Source organism: Salvelinus namaycush, chromosome 34 (genome assembly GCF_016432855.1).
Source record: "Salvelinus namaycush isolate Seneca chromosome 34, SaNama_1.0, whole genome shotgun sequence".
Lineage (NCBI taxonomy): Eukaryota > Metazoa > Chordata > Actinopteri > Salmoniformes > Salmonidae > Salvelinus > Salvelinus namaycush.
Window position 1 is genome coordinate 7,888,260 of NC_052340.1, and position 24,008 is coordinate 7,912,267.

The 24,008-nt window shown below is 43.3% G+C and overlaps 1 protein-coding gene across 1 annotated transcript; it reads left to right on the top strand.

The window, feature by feature from the left end:
• Positions 1 to 7,650: 7,650 nt before the first annotated feature.
• On the top strand, positions 7,651 to 23,455 carry LOC120029150. The gene is made up of 4 exons (XM_038974456.1): positions 7,651 to 7,726; positions 22,481 to 22,750; positions 22,846 to 22,950; positions 23,070 to 23,455. Exons 1-4 carry the CDS (start codon positions 7,651 to 7,653, stop codon positions 23,453 to 23,455), a joined length of 837 nt encoding a protein of 278 aa, XP_038830384.1.
• The last annotated feature ends 553 nt before the right edge of the window (positions 23,456 to 24,008 follow it).

The window sequence follows — 24,008 nt, forward strand, 5'->3', positions numbered from 1 at the left end:
CGTAAGGTATGCTTTCGCCGTAAAGCATTTTTAAAATCTGACACCGTGGTTGGATTCACAAGAAGTTCATCTTTAAACCTTTGTAAAATATGTTTTGTTTTCTGAATTTTTATAATGAGTATTTCTGTATTTGAATTTGGCGCCCAGCAGTTTCACTGGCTGTTGAAGAGGTGGGACGCTAACGTCTCACGTACCCGAGAGAGGTTAATATTGTTATGTTTTGTGTGTCTTTTTGTTGCTTTCCAAGTCTTATGCTATCACTCTCTCAGGAACCAGAAGGAGAAAGTGGAGAAACAAAAAGCATTCCATCTGACATGGAACAAGATGGCAGATTCAGCTGGAATGGTATTTTGTAATATGATGAGAGATGGAAATAAAATTGTGTATGGTGTGATATTAGAACAGAGGCCTTGAGTCTCTGAGTTTCTAAACCTCACGGTGAATGTTTGTTATCATTGTTTGTTCATTTATAATAATTTGCAAGTTTATATAAATTGAACATTAGGAAGCTATTGTTCAAGAGGGGGGACTGTTGGATTCAGGGTAATCTTTGAATCATTGACACACTAAAGATATGAGAGATCAGAAGCATCGTATATATTGGAGTGAAAGAGACTGGTTTTTATATCAGAAGTTAATGGTACTCTGTAGAAAGACAGATTGGCTGTGGAATGTGCTGGGTGGACGGGAGGGAGTCACGGGAGTGTGATAGGTGATACGGGAGGACATCTGTGGATTAGGCTAAGGAGGGGTTAAGGTCAGGAGGTCAGATCACCTGAAGGGAGAAATAACAATTTATTATCCTATTACCCTCTTCCTGTCAAACCATAAGATGTAAGGACTGGAGAGAAGGAGGAGTGTCTATAAGTGGAGTATATCTACTTGTGATGGTGGGAACATGTCTTGGTCTGAATTACAGCTGTAATGACCCTTTGGGAAGAATTAAACTTGGTTAAGCTTCACTTGTGTCCGTGAGTAATTTACTCTGAAAAATTAGAACCTAATAGCTTTAAGCAGTATGTAGATGCAAGCCTTGTCTTTAAGATCCTGCATGGTCTTGCCCCTCCACCTCTATGTCGGCATGTCATGCTCAAGAAAAACACCTCCAGGACAACAAAGGCAGTAACTAGAGGGGATTGCGTTGTCCCTTTTGGACACAGTAAACTCAGTCAATCGGCTTTCTCTGTTAGAGCTACAATATACTGGAATGCAATCCCCATGGACATGAGAAACTGCACTGATTATTGTACTTTTACATTTAAATTGATAACATGGCTCAATTCTACACAAACCTGTACACAAGTTATCTGTGGTTCCTCACATGTACAGTGCCTTGCAAAAATATTAATCCCCCTTGGCGTGTTTCCTGTTTTGTTGTATTACAACCTGTAATTTAAATGTATTTTTATTTGGATTTCATCTAATGGACATACACAAAAGAGTCCAAATTGGTGAAGTGAAATTTAAAAAATAACTTGTTTCTAAAAATTAAAAATAAATAAAAACGGAGAAGTGCAATCTAAGTGTCACATGATCTATTCTGAAAGGCACCAGAGTCTGCAACACCACTAAGCAAGGGGCACCACAAAGCAAGCGACAATATGAAGACCAAGGAGCTCTCCAAACAGGTCAGGGACAAAGTTCTAGAGTGGTACAGATCAGGGTTGGGTTATAAAAAAATATCCCAAACTTTGAACATCCCATGGAGCACCATTAAAATCCATTACAAAAAAATGGAAACAATATAGCACCACAACAAACCTGCCAAGAGAGGGCCGCCCACCAAAACTCACAGACCAGGAAAGGAGGGCATTAATCAGAGAGACAACAAAGAAACCAAAGATAACCCTGAAGGAGCTGAAAAGCTCCACAGCGGAGATTGAAGTATCTGTCCATAGGACCCCTTTAACTTCTTTGGGCACAATATGACAACAGCCACTTCAAGTGCAGGGCGCGAAATTCAAAATATATTTTTTTGAAATATTTAACTTTCACACATTAACAAGTCCAATACAGCATATGAAAGATAAACATCTTGTGAATCCAGCCAACATGTCCGATTTTTTAAATGTTTTACAGCAAAAACACCACGTATATTTATGTTAGCTCACCACCAAATACAAAAAAGGACAGACATTTTTCACAGCACAGGTAGCATGCACAAAACCAACGTAACTAACCAAGAACCAACCAAACTAACCAAGAAACAACTTCATCAGATGACAGTCTTATAACATGTTATTCAATAAATCTATGTTTTGTTCGAAAAATGTGCATATTTGAGCTATAAATCAGTTTTACATTGCAGCTACCATCACAGCTACCGTCAGAAATAGCACCGAAGCAGCCAGAGTAATTACAGACACCAACGTCAAATACCTAAATACTCATCATAAAACATTTCTGAAAAATACATGGTGTACAGCAAATGAAAGACAGGCATCTTGTGATTCCAGCCAATATTTCCGATTTCTTAAGTGTTTTACAGCGAAAACACAATATAGCATTATATTAGCTTACCACAATAGCCAGAAACACAAGCCATTCCCCAGCAGCAAAAGTTAGCGATCGTAACAAACCAGCAAAAGATATATAATTTTTGACTAACCTTGATAAGCTTCATCAGATGACAGTCCTATAACATCAGGTTATACATACACTTATGTTTTGTTCGAAAATGTGCATATTTAGAGCTGAAATCAGTGGTTATACATTGTGCTAACGTAGCTACTTTTTCCCAGAATGTGTGGATATTTTTATGACACTCAACTATTCTGACCAAATAACTATACATAAACGTTACTAAAAAATACATGTTGTATAGGAAATGATAGATACACTAGTTCTTAATGCAATCGCCGTGTTAGAATTCTAAAAATAACTTCATTACGACATCCAGCTTAGTTATAGCGAGAGAGTGCCCAAAATCTGGGCGCAAACTACTAGTACAACATGTTCGACAGATATATGAAATAGCATCATAAAATGGGTCCTACTTTTGACGATCTTCCATCAGAATGTTGTACAAGGGGTCCTTTGTCCAGAACAATCGTTGTTTGGATTTAGAATGTCCTCTTCTCCAGTCAATTAGCACGGAAAGCTAGCAAAGTGGCGCGAAGCTCTCCTTCCTGAACATACGCAGACAAAGCAACACGCCTAACGTCCCGAAAAAATTTCAATAATCTAATAAAACTATATTGAAAAAACATACTTTACGATGATATTGTCACATGTATTAAATAAAATCAAAGCCGGAGATATTAGTCGTCTATAACGACAGCTTATCAGAAGGCAATACCAGGTCCCTTCTCGCGCTCTCCAGAAAACAGGAAACTGGTGACACGTCATAAAAAAGAGCTTTTATTCGACCCCAGATCAAGTTATACACTCCATTTCTTCTCTCACTGCCTGTCGACATCTAGTGGAAGACGTATGAAGTGCATGTATTCTAATAAATATCAAGGACATTTATAGGCAGGCCCTAGAACAGAGCATCGATTTCAGATTTTCCACTTCCTATCAGGAAGTTTGCTGCAAAATGAGTTCTGTTTTACTCACAGATATAATTCAAACGGTTTTAGAAACTAGAGAGTGTTTTCTATCCAATAGTAATAATAATATGCATATTGTACGAGCAAGAATTGAGTACGAGGCCGTTTGAAATGGGCACCTTTTATCCAGGCTACTCAATACTGCCCCTGCAGCCCAAAGAGGTTTTAAGCCGTACACTCCACAGAGCTGGGCTTTACGGAAGAGTGGCCAGAAAAAAGCCATTGCTTGAAGAAAAAAATAAGCAAACACATTTGGTGTTCACCAAAAGCCATGTGGGAGACTCCTCAAACATATGGAAGAAGGTACTCTGGTCAGATGAGACTAAAATTGAGCTTTTTGGCCATCAAGGAAAACGCTATGTCTGGCGCAAACCCAACACCTCATCATCCAGAGAACACCATCCCCACAGTGAAGCATGGTGGTGGCAGCATCATGCTGTGCGGATGTTTTTCATCGGCAGGAACTGGGAAACTGGTCAGAGTTGAAGGAATGAAGGATGGTGCTAAATACAGGGAAATTCTTGAGGGAAACCTGTTTCAGTCTTCAAGAGATTTGAGACTGGTACGGATGTTCATCTTCCAGCAGATCAATGACCTTAACTTCTCTAGGGTAGGTGAGACGCTAACGTCCCACCAGGCCAACATCCGGTGAAACTGCAGAGAGCTAACATTTTAAATACACCATTCGTTGTATTAAACATTCTTGTAAATACATGTATCTTACATAATTTAAAAGATGAACGTCTTATTAATCCAGCCGCTGTGTCAGATTTCAAAAAGGTTTACTGCAAAAGCAAACATGCGATTTTCTGAGGACGGCGCCCCACACACACAAGTATTACTAGCATTTTCCAACCAAGCATTAGCGTCACGAAAGTCAGAAATAACAATAAAATAAATCGCTTACCATTGAAGATCTTCCTCTGGTGGCAATGCCAAGTGTCCTAACTACACAGTGAATGTTCGTTTTGTTTGATAAAATCTATTTTTATAGCCTAACACGAAACATTTGTAAAACGGTTGCGTCGTGACTTCCCTCTCATTCAACTTTGGACGAAGCGTTCGTGGTAATTACACACACTAAACAAACGTTTATCCAGTAATGGTTGATTTCATTGCAATCCTCTGGTTGTTATTAACACAACCATACATGATGGCTCTTTTCCCGGGACGTATTGACCGAAACAAACCGATTTGAAGACACCAGTCAATGACCTCATTGCGCACCAATGGTAGGACCGGTCTATCGTTGATTGACTGTATTTTGGCTCAATGACCACTGATCATCTTGAAATCTAGCTTGGAAGATAGCCAATGAGCCGAGGTAAACGGCAATATGTAATGGTTATACGTTTGAAGACCAGCCTTTGTCATAAACTCTGGCGTAAAAGAGGTTCATTCGCCATTGCAAATCCTACTTGACGGAGGCACGAGTGTTACGCATAGCAGTACATATTCAATAGCATTTTCAACAAGTTTATATATTTAAATTATGGCGAATAAATCAGGAAAAGCTAAAACAAAGTCTAGGTATACAGATTTAACCCAAATTATAGAGGAAATTGATAGAGACAGCCCCCCATCTCACAGCTAGCCTTCAGGGAGCTGCTCATCCAGGAGCTTGCTAGCTACAGCAAGTCCACTGCAGCACCTTCTGCTCCGTCGACCAGTGGTGTTCACCTGCCCAGATTCATCTCTGCAGGCATGAATGTGCCTCAGGGCAAAAAGGGCACAGTGGGGAGGCGACGTTGTGCCCTTTGACACAGGAAATGCCCCATCACCTGCACCACCTGTTCAGTAAGCCTCTGCTTTACAGCAGAAAGAGACTGCTATGGGCCATGGCACCAGGACTGAGGGCTGAGGCTCTTCACAATATTTATCTATTTATTTATTTATAAAATATACAATATTGTAAATAGAAAATGTGTAAATAGTTACCCTTGTTATTTGTTTGTTGATTATTGTTTATTATTATTTATTTTTTTTCATATACAGTGGGGAGAACAAGTATTTGATACACTGCCGATTTTGCAGGTTTTCCTACTTACAAAGCATGTAGAGGTCTGTCATTTTTATCATAGGTACACTTCAACTGTGAGAGACGGAATCTAAAACAAAAATCCAGAAAATCACATTGTATGATTTTTAAGTAATTAATTTGCATTTTATTGCATGACATAAGTATTTGATCACCTACCAACCAGTAAGAATTCCGGCTCTCACAGACCTGTTAGTTTTTCTTTAAGAAGCCCTCCTGTTCTCCACTCATTACCTGTATTAACTGCACCTGTTTGAACTCGTTACCTGTATAAAAGACACCTGTCCACACACTCAATCAAACAGACTCCAACCTCTCCACAATGGCCAAGACCAGAGAGCTGTGTAAGGACATCAGGGATAAAATTGTAGACCTGCACAAGGCTGGGATGGGCTAATAGTAGTTATGCATGCTCAAGTTTTATTTCTTTTTTGTCTCATTTCTTGTTTGTGTCACACAAAAAATTATTTTGCATCTTCAAAGTGGTAGGCATGTTGTGTAAATAAAATAATACAAACCCCCCAAAAATCTATTTTAATTCCAAGTTGTAAGGCAACAAAATTGAAAAAATGCCAAGGGGGTGAATACTTTCACAAGTCACTGTAAGACGACAGTTGATGATAGTGTTTTTATTACAAATAAGTTGTTGTTATAAACATTTTGTATTGGATGTAATGTATTTTTATTATTTTAGTGAGTATTTGAATTTGTATTGTGGCTGTGTAATTGCCCTTACCTGCCCTGGGACTACGGGTGCAAATTAGTTAATGTAGTTCTTGTCTATTAATTTTCTGTACTATGTCATGTTTCATGGTCTGTGTGGACCCATGAAGAGTGACTGCTACTTTTGCAACAGCTCATGGGGATCCCAATAAAATACAAAATATATGGATGTTGTGTTATTGTAATATTGATTAATGTGCAATGTCCCTATAAGCAAATTAATAAAATAATAAAGTATTTAGAAAACATAAAAAAATAAAAACTGTTTTCCCATTTAGTTTATTCGGTCAAAAACCAAGCGTAGCTGTCACGACTTCCGCCAAAGGCGGCTCCTCTCCTTGTTCGGGCGGCGTTCGGCAGTCGACGTCACCGGCTTTCTAGCCATCACCGCTCCATTTTTCATTGATCCATTTGTTTTGTCTTGTTTTGCACACCTGGTTTGCACTTCCAATTCACACTGCATGTATTTATTCCTCTGTTCCCTCTCATGTCTTTGTGTGATATTGTTTGTGTTACGTGTCATTTTTGACGGCACTACGGGGTGCCTGAGGATATAGTGTCTGATCGAGGTCACCAGTTCACTTCAAGAGTCTGGAGGGCGTTCATGGAACGTCTGGGGGTCTCGATCAGCCTCACCTCAGGTTTTCACCCCGAGAGTAATGGGCAGGTGGACAGAGTGAACCAGGAAGTGGGCAGGTTTCTGCGGTCCTATTGCCGGGACCGGCCGGGGGAGTAGGCGGCGTTCGTGCCCTGGGCAGAGATGGCGTAGAACAAGCTCCGCTACTCCTCCACTAACCTCTCCCCCTTTCAGTGTGTATTGGGGTATCAGCCGGTTCTGCAACTGTGGCATCAGAGTCAGACCGAGGCTCTTGCGGTGGACGATTGGTTCAGGTGCACGGAGGAGACATGGGAAGCCGCCCATGGTCACCTCCAGCAAGCCGCGCTGCGCCAAAAGACCAGCACGGACCGTCACCGCAGTGAGGCACCCGGTGTTCGCACCGGGGGACAGGGTCTGGCTCTTGACCCGAAACCTCCCCCTCCGCCTGCCCTGCCGGAAGCTGGGCCCGCGGTTTGTGGGGCCATTCAAAGTCCTGAGGAGAGTGAACGAGGTATGTTACAGGTTACAGCTTCCCCCCGATTACCATATTAACCCCTCGTTTCATGTGTCTCTTCTCAGGCCAGTGGTGGTTGGTCCGCTCCAAGAGTCTGAGGTACGGGAGGCCCCGGCGTACTCCGTCCGTTCCGTCCTGGATTCGAGGCGTCAGTTAGGGGGCCTTCAGTACCTCGCGGAGTGGGAGGGGTACGGTCCGGAGGGGAGGTGCTGGGTTCCGGTGGCGGATGTGTTGGACCCTGAACTGCTGCGGGAGTTCCACCGTCGCCAGCCAGATCGTCCTGCGCCTCGTCCCCGAGGCCGGTGTCGGCGCGCAGCTGGAGTCGGCTCCTCTCCTTGTTCGGGCGGCGTTCGGCGGTCGACGTCACCAGCTTTCTAGCCATCGCCGATCCATTTGTTTTGTCTTGTTTTGCACACCTGGTTTGCATTTACCAATCACACTGCATGTATTTATTCCTCTGTTTCCCCTCATGTCTTTGTGTGATATTGTTTGTGTTACATGTAATTTTTGATGCGCCAGACTGGTGATCGTATATTCCGTGTTTTGTCACGAGGTATGTTTATTTGTTTGAACATAATTATTGTGACTGTGTCCGTCTGTTGGTTTCTCCTGCCTCAATAAAGTATGCGCCTGTTCACAACTCTCTGCTCTCCTGCACCTGACTCCGCTACCAGTATCCACACCCCTGACAGAAGCCTCACCTCCTCTCAATTAAGTATTTTTATTCCCTGCCCAATGCAATCGTGACGTAGTCAAGACTATCGATAATGGGTTTGGCTCCTGAGACCACTTGGAAATAAATGTTAATCACCAAAGTTTTATTAAATATTAATAAAATAAAACATTGAGCTGACATTGTCTTTTTATCTATACATTGTAGGCAGGGCCACATTATTTAAGCCAAGCAGTTTGCGTTGTTTTAATATTACATGCCTACCTTGAGAAATGCTGGTGCCTGAAAGTCTGACATAGCCTATTTAAAACAAGTTGTTGTTTCGTGTTGTTTAGAATTTGATTGGAATTATTTGTTCGCTTTTTTTGTCTTATCAATAGTAAATTTCATCTTGACAATGTTTGGCATGTCCATGCTCAGCCATAATGCAATTTATTGCAGGCCTAGCCACAATGCTAGTGGATGCTATTGAAGCCATGCAATTACGTAGAACAATGTGGACTGCAAATTGGTTCAAGTTAACGTATTTAGCAAAGATAGGTCTACATTTGGTTATTTTGTGTCTGTAAGCCGTTTAACAAACTATGACAGACTAACATTGGAATTGGAGTTGATTCACAATACACAACTAAATACACAACTTGAAGCAACCACATATTTCACAATGGAGCATGCTCTGATTGGCCAGTGAGGGGCTAAACCTAGACACACTCATAACTTGTTTATTCATCAAACCCAGCCCTCTCGTGCCAATGTCAGCAAGTGGGCCGATTGTTATAATAGTGAAAATAGGTCAAATATTTCTGACACACCCCTGAACCTACAGCTCTTCCACCTGCGCTTAGATTTACCATTGCGTTGGTTTGTTAAAATGGAGCCCTAAGTCTGTAGGCCACTGGTTTGACTCAGAGCTTTCTCTACCATTCCTTTGCACAAACAAAAGACGGCCCAGGCAAACAAGCTTCCATAATGTGTGCTTTGGGAAATAGACAGAATCACTTTGCGTACAATAAGAAGCCTATCATGCCAGGTACTAGGAAAAATCCCCCATTTAAAAAAAGGAGGCAATATGCTGCTGCTCAAGGCTGTGAAGTGAAGACGCTAAATCATCCATAGAAGCACTACTTGACTTTACGTACCATGTTAAGTAACGATGACTTTACTCACGAGTGACATGTTTTCTCACTCCTCTCTGACTGTCTCTGCTTATGAAACTATTTTAATATGACAATAGAATGCACTCCTAATGCACACTAGCTGTTCTTTCCCCAAAGTGTGAAAATTGAAAACAACAGAACATTCTGTTTTCATGATATTACCTGGAGAAGAATTAGATGGCTGCAGAGGGATAAGTAGGGAAACTGTCAGATGCGGCGTGAAAAGTTACATCAATCCTTTTCAGATGGGAGACTCTTGATTTCAATCCCAAAGTGTGGTTTGTAGACCGGTTTCAACATGCATTATTTAATATGTTTGTTTAAAGGCTGAGCTATCTTGTAGTTTTACACAGTTGCAGACTCCCTTTGGGACCTCTGCTCTGTGAGCACTGCCCTACTTTCCGACGTTACTGAGCCACAGAACAATAGCTTATGAGCCATGCCAGGAAGATCAGGCTAGGGAAAAATGGAGACTAAAGCATGGAGTTGGAAATGACACAGTCTGAAAACATGTGATCTGAAGTGGTGAGATTTCTCAGAATGTATGTCACACTTCAAATCTCTCATATGAGGACTGTTTTCTGCCACAGTGTCAGGTTCTAATTTGACAAAACATATCTGGAACTATAAAGACAGTCAGGAAAAACAAGGTCACTCAAAGACAAAGGCATACAGTACTTTGATCATGAAAAACATCCCAAGTATTGAATGTCCTCTGAGATATTCTACAGTAAGACAGATGCCCATCTATCCTACAGCATAACTGCTCTGATTATGTCACAGTAATGGTATGGAGACGTGACTAGAACTCTCGTGTTTTTAATTCTGTTGCGTTCCTCCATATCGTAACAAGAACAAAAACAGTCTGAAACTGTATGTAAAACACAACAATAACAACATGCTACTGCAGTTTATACTCCTCCAGCGCTGATAGAATTTCGAGAGATCATTGAAATGTAGTGTGTCCAAGTTCAATAAAACACAATTTCCCCAGAAGTTGACTGCTCTTGCGAGATCCAATCGCAGGGTTTTAGTGGGATTGTTCTAAGAACCAGCTGTATCTGATATCTCCCAATGACACGAGTTAGCTGAAGCTCTCTAGGGGCTTTCTCCAGAGTGCCGAGAGGGAAGAATAGTAGCTTGAATCATCCTCTTCATCTTGCAGTAAAGAGAGGTTGGCAGAGTGACAAGAAGAAATTAGTACAGCCATACTGTGGCATGCACTGCAGTGGCTTGCACATGTCTTTGTGCCCAATAGATTGCTTTTTAAAATCACAGGTAGAATACTTTGTGGAGGCCCTCTTGAGAGAAGCCCTCAAATGTAATGCTACAGAATATTGGACCAACTGGGTACATCCTATGTAGAAAATGATAGGTATCCATAGCGCACATTTTGAAATGGATGCGTATTTGTCACACCCTGATCTGTTTCACCTGTCTTGTGCTTGTCTCCACCCTCCACCTGGTGTCTCCTATTTTCCCCATTATCCCCTGTGTATTTATACCTGCGTTTTCTGTCTTTCTGTTGCCAGTTCATCTTGTCTCGTCAAGTTATCCAGTGTGTTTTACGTGTGTTACCAGTTCTTGTTTTCTAGTCTTCCTGGTTCCTACCTTTCTGCCTACCCTGAGCCTGCCTGCCGTACTCTGCCTTGGACTACGAACCTCTGCCTGCCCTCGACCTGCCCTTTGCATGCCCATTTGTTATAATAAATATTCTGAGAACCGAACCATCCGCCTCCTGTGTCTGCATCTGGGTCTTATCCTGAGTCGTGATAGTTTTACGATTATAAAAGCGGAAAATGTGTTGTAAAGCAAGGATATACCTGGTTTGCAAGGGTATACCTGTTCACATTATTGGCGTTCTTCAGCACTTATGTCACACCCTTACTCTTTGACCACAATAAGTAGACCCTGTTATATCATCCAGAGCAGTAACTGGGGTTTGAGTGTTAGTGAGGTCCGAAAGGGGTGGGGGGAATTTGTTGAAAGTTGAAGCTCATTTACTGCATTTCTATACAATTAAAAAACCTTAAAACGCTATTTGGAGAACACAAAAACAAGCAAAAATAACATTTACATTTAAGTCATTTAGCAGACGCTCTTATCCAGAGCGACTTACAAATTGGGGCATTCACCTTATGATATCCAGTGGAATAACCCCAGCCATTATCACCTTGGCAGCTGTAAGTTCATTCACCTCAGTCGATCTACAAACACATAGCTTATTAGCTATACAATTGTATAGCTTATTAGCTATACAATTGTAATAATATACCCCTGAAAGGGTGGAAATACACCAAAAAATGGGGTTTCCTCAAGTTTAGATTTTCAAGTTTTACATTTTAATGTCACATGCACAAGTACAGCGAAATGCCTTTCTTGCAAGCTCCAAACACAACAAAGCAGTAATCAATAGCAATGTAGAACTAAAAATAACATAAGGTTGAACAAAAACACCATAAATATTTGGACATTAACCAGGTTATTTTTATTTTAGCTGTCTACCACAGCATACTGGAGGTGAAATTAAATAATGAATATGCGCTGAAAGTGTAGACTTTCAGCTTAAATTTGAGGGTATTTACATCCAAATCGGGTGAACTGTGTAGGAATTACAGCACTTTTTATAAACTCAGCATAAAAATAAATGTCCCTTTTTCAGGACCCTGTCTTTCAAAGATAATTCGTATATATCCAAATAACTAGACTGATCTTCATTGTAAAGGGTTTAAACACTGTTTCCCACGCTTGTTCAATGAACAATTAATGAAAATGCTCCTGTGGAACGGTCGTTAAGACACTAACAGCTTACAGATAATTAAGGTCACAGTTATAAAAACTTAGGACACTAAAGAGGCCTTTCTACTGACTCTGAAAAACACCAAAAGAAAGATGTTCAGGGTCCCTGCTCATCTGCGTGAACGTGCCTTAGAAATGCTGCAAGGAGGCATGAGGACTGCAGATGTGGCCAGGGCAATAAATTGCAATATCCATACGGTGAGACGCCTAAGACAGCGCTACAGGGAGACAGAACGGACAGCTGATCATCCTCGCAGTGGTAGACCACGTGTAACAACACCTGCACAGGATCAGTACATCCGGACATCACACCTGTGGGACAGATACAGGATGGCAACAACAACTGCCCGAGTTACACCAGGAACGCACAATCCCTCCATCAGTGCTCAGACTGTCCGTAATAGGCTGAGAGAGGCTGGACTGAGGGCTTATAGGCCTGTTGTAAGGTAGGTCCTCATCAGACATCACCGACAACAACGCCTACTATGGGCACAAACCCACCGTTGCTGGACCAGACAGGACTGGCAAAAAGTGCTCTTCACTGACGAGTCGCGGTTTTGTCTCACCAGGGTGATGGTCGGATTCGCGTTTATCGTCGAAGGAATGAACGTTACACCAAGGCCTGTACTCTGGGGGGGGATCGATTTGGAGGTGGAGGGTCCATCATGGTCTGGGGCGGTGTGTCACAGCATCATTGGACTGAGCTTGTTGTCATTGCAGGAAATCTCAACACTGTGCTTTAAAGGGAAGACATCCTCCACACTCATGTGGTATCCGTCCTGCAGGCTCATCCAGGCTCAACCCTCCAGCATGACAATGCCACCAGCCATACTGCTCATTCTGTGCGTGATTTCCTGCAAGACTGTAACGCCAGGAGAATGATGGGTGTAGAGTCAGGCGCAGAGAGATCAGAAGTTTACGGGAACAAAACGCTTTAATGTCCACAGAGAAAACAGGAACAGGTACAAAAGGGGTGACGCCAAAACACAGGCGCAAACACAACCCACAGACCAACTGTTTAAAATAAACTGGACAGCGAAAAACCCACAATCAAATAATCCACTCCTGACGTAACATGAACACACAATAAGCCCGCACAAACACTAGCGGGCGAAACTAACCTAAATAGTACACCTCCCAAAAGCCCAACAAGAAACAGGTGAAAACAATTAGACATACATAAACGAAAAGGAAAAAGGGATCGGTGGCAGCTAGTAGACCGGCGACGACGACCGCCACCCGAACGGGAAGGGGAGTCACCTTCGGTAGTATTCGTGACAGTACCCCCCTCCTGACGCGCGGCCCCCGCAGCGCGCCGACACCGGCCTCGGGGACGACCCTGGGGGCGAGGTGCAGGGCGATCCGGATGGAGGCGATGGAATTCCCTTAGTAGACTTGGATCCAATATATCCCCCACCGGGACCCAGCACCTCTCCTCCGGCCCGTACCCCTCCCAGTCCACGAGGTACTGCAGGCCCCTCACCCGGCGTCTGGAGTCCAGTATGGACCTTATCGCGTACGCCGGGGACCCCTCTATGTCCAGAGGGGGCGGAGGGACCTCCGGAACCTCACCTTCCTGCATGGGACCAGCTACCACCGGCCTGAGGAGAGACACATGAAACGAGGGGTTAATACGATAATACGAAGGAAGTAACAATCGATAACACACCTCGTTTATTCTCCTCAGGACTTTAAATGGCCCTACACACTGCGGACCCAGCTTCCGGCAGGGCAGGCGGAGGGGCAGGTTTCGGGTCGAGAGCCAGACCCTGTCCCCCGGTGCAAACACGGGGGCCTCACTGCGGTGACGGTCAGCGCTCTTCTTCTGCCGTCCACTCGCCTGACGCAAAGACTCCTGGACGGCTCTCCAGGTCTCCTTAGAGCGCTGCACCCACTCCTCCACCGCAGGAGCCTCGGTCTGGCTCTGATGCCATGGTGCCAGAACCGGCTGGTACCCCAACACACACTCAAATGGTGACATGTTGGTAGAGGAGTGGCTTAGTGAGTTCTGGGCAATCTCTGCCCAGGGGATGTATCTTGACCACTCCCCTGGCCGGTCCTGGCAATACGACCGCAGAAACCTACCCACCTCCTGGTTCACTCTCTCCACCTGCCCATTACTCTCCAGGTGATACCCCGAGGTCAGGCTGACCGAGACCCCCAGATGCTCCATAAACGCCTTCCATATTCTGGACGTGAACTGGGGACCCCGATCAGAAACAATATCCTAGGGCACCCCGTAGTGCCGGAAGACATGGGTAAATAGTGCCTCCGCAGTCTGCAGGGCCGTAGGGAGACCGGGCAACGGGATAAGACGGCAGGACTTAGAGAACCGATCCACAACGACCAGGATCGTGGTGTTCCCCTGAGACAAGGGAAGATCAGTAAGAAAATCCACCGATAGATGGGACCACGGCCGTTGTGGAACGGGGAGGGGTTGTAATTTCCCTAGTGGCAAATGTCTAGGAGCCTTACTCTGGGCGCACACCGAACAGGAGGAGACAAAGAATCGCACGTCTCTCACCAAGGTAGGCCACCAGTACTTCCCTCTAAGACTTCGCACTGTCCTTGAAATACCCGGGTGACCTGACGAGGGTAGACTATGAGCCCATCGAATCAATTGATCACGAACAGCGAGCGGCACATACCTACGACCCTCCGGGCACTGTGGAGGCACAGGTTCCGCCCTTAGTGCCCGCTCGATGTCCGTGTCCACCTCCCATACTCCCGGCGCTACCAACTTAGCCGCCGGAATGATGGGAATAGGATCGATGGACCGGTCATCAGTGTCGTATAGTCGGGACAGCGCGTCGGCCTTAGTATTAAGGGAACCTGGTCGATACGAAATCGTAAAACGAAATCGGGTAAAGTACATGGCCCACCTTGCCTGACGAGGATTCAGTCTCCTAGCTGATCGGATATACTCCAGATTATGGTGGTCGGTCCAGATGAGAAAAGGGTGCTTATCCCCCTCAAGCCAGTGTCTCCACACCTTCAGAGCCTTGACCATGGCCAACAACTCCCTATCCCCCACATCATAATTCCGCTCCGCTGGCCCGAGCTTCTTAGAAAAAAAGGCACAGGGGCGGAGCTTCGGTGGCGTACCCGAACGCTGGGAGAGCACAGCCCCAACCCCAGCCTCAGATGCGTCCACCTCAACTATGAACGCCAAAGAGGGGTCAGGATGCGCCAACACTGGCGCGTCGGTGAACAGCGCCTTCAAACGACAAAAAGCTCTCTCCGCCTCTGCGGACCACTGCAAGCGCACCGGGCCCCCCTTCAGCAGTGAGGTAATAGGGGCCGCCACCTGACCAAAACCCCGGATAAACCTCCGGTAGTAATTGGCAAACCCTAAGAACCGCTGCACCTCCTTTTACGCGGTCATCCTCCATTACCATCCCCGAGGTGGAAATGCGATAACCCAGGAAGGAAACGGCTCGTTTGGAAAACTCACATTTCTCTGCCTTCACGTACAGGTCATGCTCCAGCAGTCGCCCAAGAACCTTGCGCACCAGAGACACATGCTCGGCGCGTGTAGCGGAGTAGATCAAGATGTCGTCAATATACACCACTACACCCTGTCCGTGCAGGTCTCTGAGAATCTCATCAACGAAGGATTGAAAGATGGCTGGAGCATTCTTCAACCCGTACGGCATGACGAGGTACTCATAATGGCCAGATGTGGTACTAAACGCGGTTTTCCACTCATCTCCCTCCCGAATACGCACCAGATTATATGCGCTCCTGAGGTCCAATTTTGTGAAGAATCGCGCCCCGTGAAATGATTCCACCGCCGTAGCGATGAGAGGTAGTGGGTAACTAAAACCCACAGTGATGGAATTTAGACCTCGATAATCAATACACGGACGCAAACCACCCTCCTTTTTCTTCACAAAAAAGAAACTCGAGGAGGCGGGTGACATGGAGGCGCGCAGCTGGAGTCGGCTCCTCTCCTTGTTCGGGCGGCGTTCGGCGGTCGACGTCACCAGCTTTCTAGCCATCGCCGATCCATTTGTTTTGTCTTGTTTTGCACACCTGGTTTGCATTTACCAATCACACTGCATGTATTTATTCCTCTGTTTCCCCTCATGTCTTTGTGTGATATTGTTTGTGTTACATGTAATTTTTGATGCGCCAGACTGGTGATCGTATATTCCGTGTTTTGTCACGAGGTATGTTTATTTGTTTGAACATAATTATTGTGACTGTGTCCGTCTGTTGGTTTCTCCTGCCTCAATAAAGTATGCGCCTGTTCACAACTCTCTGCTCTCCTGCACCTGACTCCGCTACCAGTACCCACACCCCTGACAGAAGCCTCACCTCCTCTCAATTAAGTATTTTTATTCCCTGCCCAATGCAATCGTGACGTAGTCAAGACTATCGATAATGGGTTTGGCTCCTGAGACCACTTGGAAATAAATGTTAATCACCAAAGTTTTATTAAATATTAATAAAATAAAACATTGAGCTGACATTGTCTTTTTATCTATACATTGTAGGCAGGGCCACATTATTTAAGCCAAGCAGTTTGCGTTGTTTTAATATTACATGCCTACCTTGAGAAATGCTGGTGCCTGAAAGTCTGACATAGCCTATTTAAAACAAGTTGTTGTTTCGTGTTGTTTAGAATTTGATTGGAATTATTTGTTCGCTTTTTTTGTCTTATCAATAGTAAATTTCATCTTGACAATGTTTGGCATGTCCATGCTCAGCCATAATGCAATTTATTGCAGGCCTAGCCACAATGCTAGTGGATGCTATTGAAGCCATGCAATTACGTAGAACAATGTGGACTGCAAATTGGTTCAAGTTAACGTATTTAGCAAAGATAGGTCTACATTTGGTTATTTTGTGTCTGTAAGCCGTTTAACAAACTATGACAGACTAACATTGGAATTGGAGTTGATTCCAAGGCAATACATAGAAGACTGTAAATACACAACTTGAAGCAACCACATATTTCACAATGGAGCATGCTCTGATTGGCCAGTGAGGGGCTAAACCTAGACACACTCATAACTTGTTTATTCATCAAACCCAGCCCTCTCGTGCCAATGTCAGCAAGTGGGCCGATTGTTATAATAGTGAAAATAGGTCAAATATTTCTGACACACCCCTGAACCTACAGCTCTTCCACCTGCGCTTAGATTTACCATTGCGTTGGTTTGTTAAAATGGAGCCCTAAGTCTGTAGGCCACTGGTTTGACTCAGAGCTTTCTCTACCATTCCTTTGCACAAACAAAAGACGGCCCAGGCAAACAAGCTTCCATAATGTGTGCTTTGGGAAATAGACAGAATCACTTTGCGTACAATAAGAAGCCTATCATGCCAGGTACTAGGAAAAATCCCCCATTTAAAAAAAGGAGGCAATATGCTGCTGCTCAAGGCTGTGAAGTGAAGACGCTAAATCATCCATAGAAGCACTACTTGACTTTACTTACCATGTTAAGTAACGATGACTTTACTCACGAGTGACATGTTTTCTCACTCCTCTCTGACTGTCTCTGCTTATGAAACTATTTTAATATGACAATAGAATGCACTCCTAATGCACACTAGCTGTTCTTTCCCCAAAGTGTGAAAATTGAAAACAACAGAACATTCTGTTTTCATGATATTACCTGGAGAAGAATTAGATGGCTGCAGAGGGATAAGTAGGGAAACTGTCAGATGCGGCGTGAAAAGTTACATCAATCCTTTTCAGATGGGAGACTCTTGATTTCAATCCCAAAGTGTGGTTTGTAGACCAGTTTCAACATGCATTATTTAACATGTTTGTTTAAAGGCTGAGCTATCTTTTAGTTTTACACAGAGCAGACTCCCTTTGGGACCTCTGCTCTGTGAGCACTGCCCTACTTTCCAATGTTACTGAGCCACAGAACAATAGCTTATGAGCCATGCCAGGAAGATCAGGCTAGGGAAAAATGGAGACTAAAGCAAGGTGTTGGAAATGACACAGTCTGAAAACATGTGATCTGAAGTGGTGAGATTTCTCAGAATGTATGTCACACTTCAAATCTCTCATATGAGGACTGTTTTCTGCCACAGTGTCAGGTTCTAATTTGACAAAACATATCTGGAACTATAAAGACAGTCAGGAAAAACAAGGTCACTCAAAGACAAAGGCATACAGTACTTTGATCATGAAAAACATCCCAAGTATTGAATGTCCTCTGAGATATTCTACAGTAAGACAGATGCCCATCTATCCTACAGCATAACTGCTCTGATTATGTCACAGTAATGGTATGGAGACGTGACTAGAACTCTCGTGTTTTTAATTCTGTTGCGTTCCTCCATATCGTAACAAGAACAAAAACAGTCTGAAACTGTATGTAAAACACAACAATAACAACATGCTACTGCAGTTTGTACTCCTCCAGCGCTGATAGAATTTCGAGAGATCATTGAAATGTAGTGTGTCCAAGTTCAATAAAACACAATTTCCCCAGAAGTTGACTGCTCTTGCGAGATCCAATCGCAGGGTTTTAGTGGGATTGTTCTAAGAACCAGCTGTATCTGATATCTCCCAATGACACGAGTTAGCTGAAGCTCTCTAGGGGCTTTCTCCAGAGTGCCGAGAGGGAAGAATAGTAGCTTGAATCATCCTCTTCATCTTGCAGTAAAGAGAGGTTGGCAGAGTGACAAGAAGAAATTAGTACAGCCATACTGTGGCATGCACTGCAGTGGCTTGCACATGTCTTTGTGCCCAATAGATTGCTTTTTAAAATCACAGGTAGAATACTTTGTGGAGGCCCTCTTGAGAGAAGCCCTCAAATGTAATGCTACAGAATATTGGACCAACTGGGTACATCCTATGTAGAAAATGATAGGTATCCATAGCGCACATTTTGAAATGGATGCGTATTTGTCACACCCTGATCTGTTTCACCTGTCTTGTGCTTGTCTCCACCCTCCACCTGGTGTCTCCTATTTTCCCCATTATCCCCTGTGTATTTATACCTGCGTTTTCTGTCTTTCTGTTGCCAGTTCATCTTGTCTCGTCAAGTTATCCAGTGTGTTTTACGTGTGTTACCAGTTCTTGTTTTCTAGTCTTCCTGGTTCCTACCTTTCTGCCTACCCTGAGCCTGCCTGCCGTACTCTGCCTTGGACTACGAACCTCTGCCTGCCCTCGACCTGCCCTTTGCATGCCCATTTGTTATAATAAATATTCTGAGAACCGAACCATCCGCCTCCTGTGTCTGCATCTGGGTCTTATCCTGAGTCGTGATAGTTTTACGATTATAAAAGCGGAAAATGTGTTGTAAAGCAAGGATATACCTGGTTTGCAAGGGTATACCTGTTCACATTATTGGCGTTCTTCAGCACTTATGTCACACCCTTACTCTTTGACCACAATAAGTAGACCCTGTTATATCATCCAGAGCAGTAACTGGGGTTTGAGTGTTAGTGAGGTCCGAAAGGGGTGGGGGGAATTTGTTGAAAGTTGAAGCTCATTTACTGCATTTCTATACAATTAAAAAACCTTAAAACGCTATTTGGAGAACACAAAAACAAGCAAAAATAACATTTACATTTAAGTCATTTAGCAGACGCTCTTATCCAGAGCGACTTACAAATTGGGGCATTCACCTTATGATATCCAGTGGAATAACCCCAGCCATTATCACCTTGGCAGCTGTAAGTTCATTCACCTCAGTCGATCTACAAACACATAGCTTATTAGCTATACAATTGTAATAATATACCCCTGAAAGGGTGGAAATACACCAAAAAATGGGGTTTCCTCAAGTTTAGATTTTCAAGTTTTACATTTTAATGTCACATGCACAAGTACAGCGAAATGCCTTTCTTGCAAGCTCCAAACACAACAAAGCAGTAATCAATAGCAATGTAGAACTAAAAATAACATAAGGTTGAACAAAAACACCATAAATATTTGGACATTAACCAGGTTATTTTTATTTTAGCTGTCTACCACAGCATACTGGAGGTGAAATTAAATAATGAATATGCGCTGAAAGTGTAGACTTTCAGCTTAAATTTGAGGGTATTTACATCCAAATCGGGTGAACTGTGTAGGAATTACAGCACTTTTTATAAACTCAGCATAAAAATAAATGTCCCTTTTTCAGGACCCTGTCTTTCAAAGATAATTCGTATATATCCAAATAACTAGACTGATCTTCATTGTAAAGGGTTTAAACACTGTTTCCCACGAGAGAGATTAAAGTAGATGTCACACGTCAAAATTTGATGGATGACCCTATGTGAACCTATGTGACCGCTATGTGAACCTAAGGGGCTGCCTGTCAGGAAATCCTGATGGTTAGGTGGGGGTCTTTGGGTAAGGGTCCAGTTGTCAGGTCAACCGGTAATGATTTATGACCCAAGCCTGATTTATGACCCTATGTAATGATTTATGACCCTATGTCATGTAGAAGGGTGCATGTCAATATTTGGGTTTCAGGTCAGGACATCGTGGTGGTTAGGGGGGTAGGGTTGAGTAAGTGACCAGGTGTCAGGTCAACCTGTTTCTCACGGTTTGGGGGTGGTTAATGCCCCTTATAAAGCGGCTGAACAATACCTGTTTAAGCCTGTACATGATAACCCCCCTGAATATTAAACAAAAATGACACCTATGCCAATTTTAGGGATGTTATGCACGGCTTGTCATGAACCCAGTGACCAAAGCCTTGAAAAAGTTCTGTGTGAAGCTCCAGAATGTTTTAAAGGATTTTTGGGTACGAGTGAGGGCCACATGTCTTACATATTCCACCCGGAGGATTCTACGGTAAAGATATTCACAGACAGTGGACCCAAACCCCTTTATCAGGCAAAACCTGGGAGTTTTCCCCCGGCTCTGGGGATGAGAGAATGGCTAAACATCAGGCTGGCGCTTTGTAAAATTGAACAGGTCCTGAGTGGTACAAATGTGCCAGGATATGCTTTGGAAGAACAGGTCTGCGGCCGCAGTGATCTCAAGGCTCTAAGAATTGCTTCAATGGACTATAGCCCTGACAACAAAGTGACAATTTTAGCCTGTGACCTTTATGATAAGTCTAATGCTACAAAGTCTGTCAATTCTCCTGTAGCTTCCAGAGCACGCAAACATGTAAACTTTTTTATTCCTGTGTTTAGTTTTAAATGGGTGGATTATCCAATTTTCATAACCCTTATGAATAAGCTGGACATTCTCTTCCAAAATGGTGAACAGTTACAGCGCTGGGCGAGGCTTTCCTTGAGACAGAGTCAAGACCAAAAGGCCAGACGTCGGATCTACCCCTGGAGTGAAAACTTACCAAGTGTTGCTGAGCCTGGCAAGAGATCCCGGCATTTTGATGACCAACTAGACACTGACAATGGGGGGTGGTTGCATCAGATCCCTGGATCTGTAAGAACGGCATTGTAAAATACCTTAATAATGTAAGGCTATAAAATGTATGTACTAAATATTTTGAATGAAATAAATGGTTTTAAAATCAGAATCTTACCATGTCAGGAACTCTCGCGTTTGTTCACTCTTAGCGCAGTCGGTCCCTGAGAAAAAAACTTGCGCAATGTGCGCGCGTGTGTGTGTGTGTGTTTCAAAAACAGAGAAAAAAGGGTCGGGTGTGTTTGTTAAAAAAATACCCTTGCATCTGCGCTCAAGGCTCTCTATGCATGGGGGTCGTTTGAAACCAAGGTTTACACTATCTGGCAAAACAGATGCCTAAAAGTCATTCAGCCCAGCGATGTCGAGACCTCCCCACCCCCAGCATCTAGATGCTAGCCCCCGGAGATTTTAGAATATCAAAAAGATACCTAATGTTTAGACACCCCCCCAATACCCTATGTTTGAACCAAATGGCAGGTGTTTGAACCACATGTCTTAGGCTTCAAAGATAACTTTGAGGCGGTTTTAGCGCGAAAAAATACGACACCACGCGAGTCATACGGCTACAAAAGCTAAGCAAAACAGGTCCCCCTGTTAGCTTCGTTTTCGCGCAGTTACCCTACAGCATTCCCCCAGGAATAGTTATCGGACGGACCCCGTTAAAAAAGATCATCTGGTAAAAACCCTCCTCATGGATATTTCTCAAGGTTAGTTCTTGAAATAAATATTTACATATGCTATATATTAGATTTGTTTGTTCTTGGGTATTGTTTGAAAACGTTGTATGTTATAGAAATATTAAACAGGCCTTAGGGCCCGGATTCTTAACGTATAAAATGTCAATATTAGCTAAAATGATTAGAGCTTTAATATTATCTAATGTTTTTTTAGATTCTCAAACCTTCACTCAGATTCTCCGAGATATAACTGAACTCGAACCGGCCGTAGGGTCTCCGGAACAAATTGCTTACATCCCAACGCCGACCCTGAATTGTAGTAAGTAAGATTCAAGAATTCCGTAAGAATATTTATACCTTAAAAACAAAAAGTGTAGGCATCTTATATTAAAAGTTATTTTATGTGTTTACAGCTGAAATACATCCTAGAACGGGTGCCATAGGGAGTCTACACGGTTTCTGTGAAGGATATGCCTACGAGACAATTGTGCCCTACTCCCAGGATGTATTTACACACAAGCCGCAAACAGAGACTTTAAACGGCCTGTCAACTCCCCTGACCCAGGACCGTTGGACGCCCCCTATTAAACACCAACGGACAATCAGGGCCCAGATCCACAGGTCCGCTTCACCCGAACAATACTACTGGGAGGGTATTCACGAGACAGCGTTACAAGGACAAGGTATGAATCAATTATCATTTATATATATATTTTATTTTTATGCCTGAATATGTTTAAACATGGACTAATGGTGTTTTTTTTTTTTTTACTTTCAGGCTCACAAGCTACAGACCAGGCAGATGCTATAATTAGGGTTGCCCAAAGACATGTTCCCGAGTTCTCAGAGCTTCTTCAGAACAGCCCTCTTCAAAAAAGCCGAGGTATTTAATTAATGTATTGTTAATATATAGGCTTATATCTGAAATGTATTTTACATTTTTATCAAACATATTTTAGGGTTAATAACCTATTTTTCTGTATGTATTATTTTTTAATGCAGACTCCTCGCCGGCTTATAAAGACATCCAAGAAGCTACACATCTAGATCCCGAAGAGGCGCCAAAGACCCCAGTCACCAGAACAGCGAAGCCTGATGATTTCAAAGTTTTAAATGACATTTCTGAGGTAGACGATTTGATGTTCTGTGAAGTGGCCAACCTTATTGAAGCGGCCAATTCTGGTGGGGCAACAGCCTCTTGTGAAATAGACCAAGCCGTGCTTTTCAAGGCTTTTACACAGGGTTTAAAATCACGAAAGGCTTTACTTCAACGTCGTATGGGTATTCTATTCGAACATCAATACAATCAGGATGTGTCATTCTGGCGTAGAGAGCTTCCCCGCATGTTAAACAACAGTAGGGTTAAAACAATCAAATACCTCCGTTAAAAAACACATATGTAAAAAAAAAAAAAAAAAAAAACACAAGCACACACATCCTTAAGTAGAGAAATGGCGCCCCCTATAGACCTAAGCGAGACAATTGAAACCCTCTTAGCGGAAATCCCTACAGAGCTCCAAGATATAATTAACCATATGAATGATTCTGGGCTAATTGACATAGGGGCTATAGATGAAAACCTATTATCCCAGATTCCCTCCGAACTCATTGAAATTATTACACGTATGAATGAGTCAGGGTCTGCAGATGAAAACAGGTTATCACAGATACCCGAATCAATCATATCTTTAATTACCCAGATGAACGAGAGCCCAAGGTTTAATTCTGCACCCCCTACACCTCTAAGCCATCCTTTAACACCCTTGTTCGAAGAGGAAACCCAATACGATGTTTTTGAACAGCTGAACAAATGTCTATCAAATCTGGAGCGGGAAGGTCTTGATCACAATGTACAGAACGAAAGCCCTAGGTTTAATTCTGCACCACCTACACCTCTAAGCCAGCCTTTAACACCCATGTCTCAAGAGTCTGAAACCCAAT

Bases quoted from the DNA above. Each gene is read 5' to 3' on its own strand.
- LOC120029150 (XM_038974456.1), top strand. From the start codon at position 7,651: ATGTGTTGGACCCTGAACTGCTGCGGGAGTTCCACCGTCGCCAGCCAG. The intron at 22,751-22,845 runs GTATGAATCAAT...TTTTACTTTCAG, and splicing joins GACAGCGTTACAAGGACAAG to GCTCACAAGCTACAGACCAG. The intron at 22,951-23,069 runs GTATTTAATTAA...TTTTTAATGCAG, and splicing joins CCCTCTTCAAAAAAGCCGAG to ACTCCTCGCCGGCTTATAAA.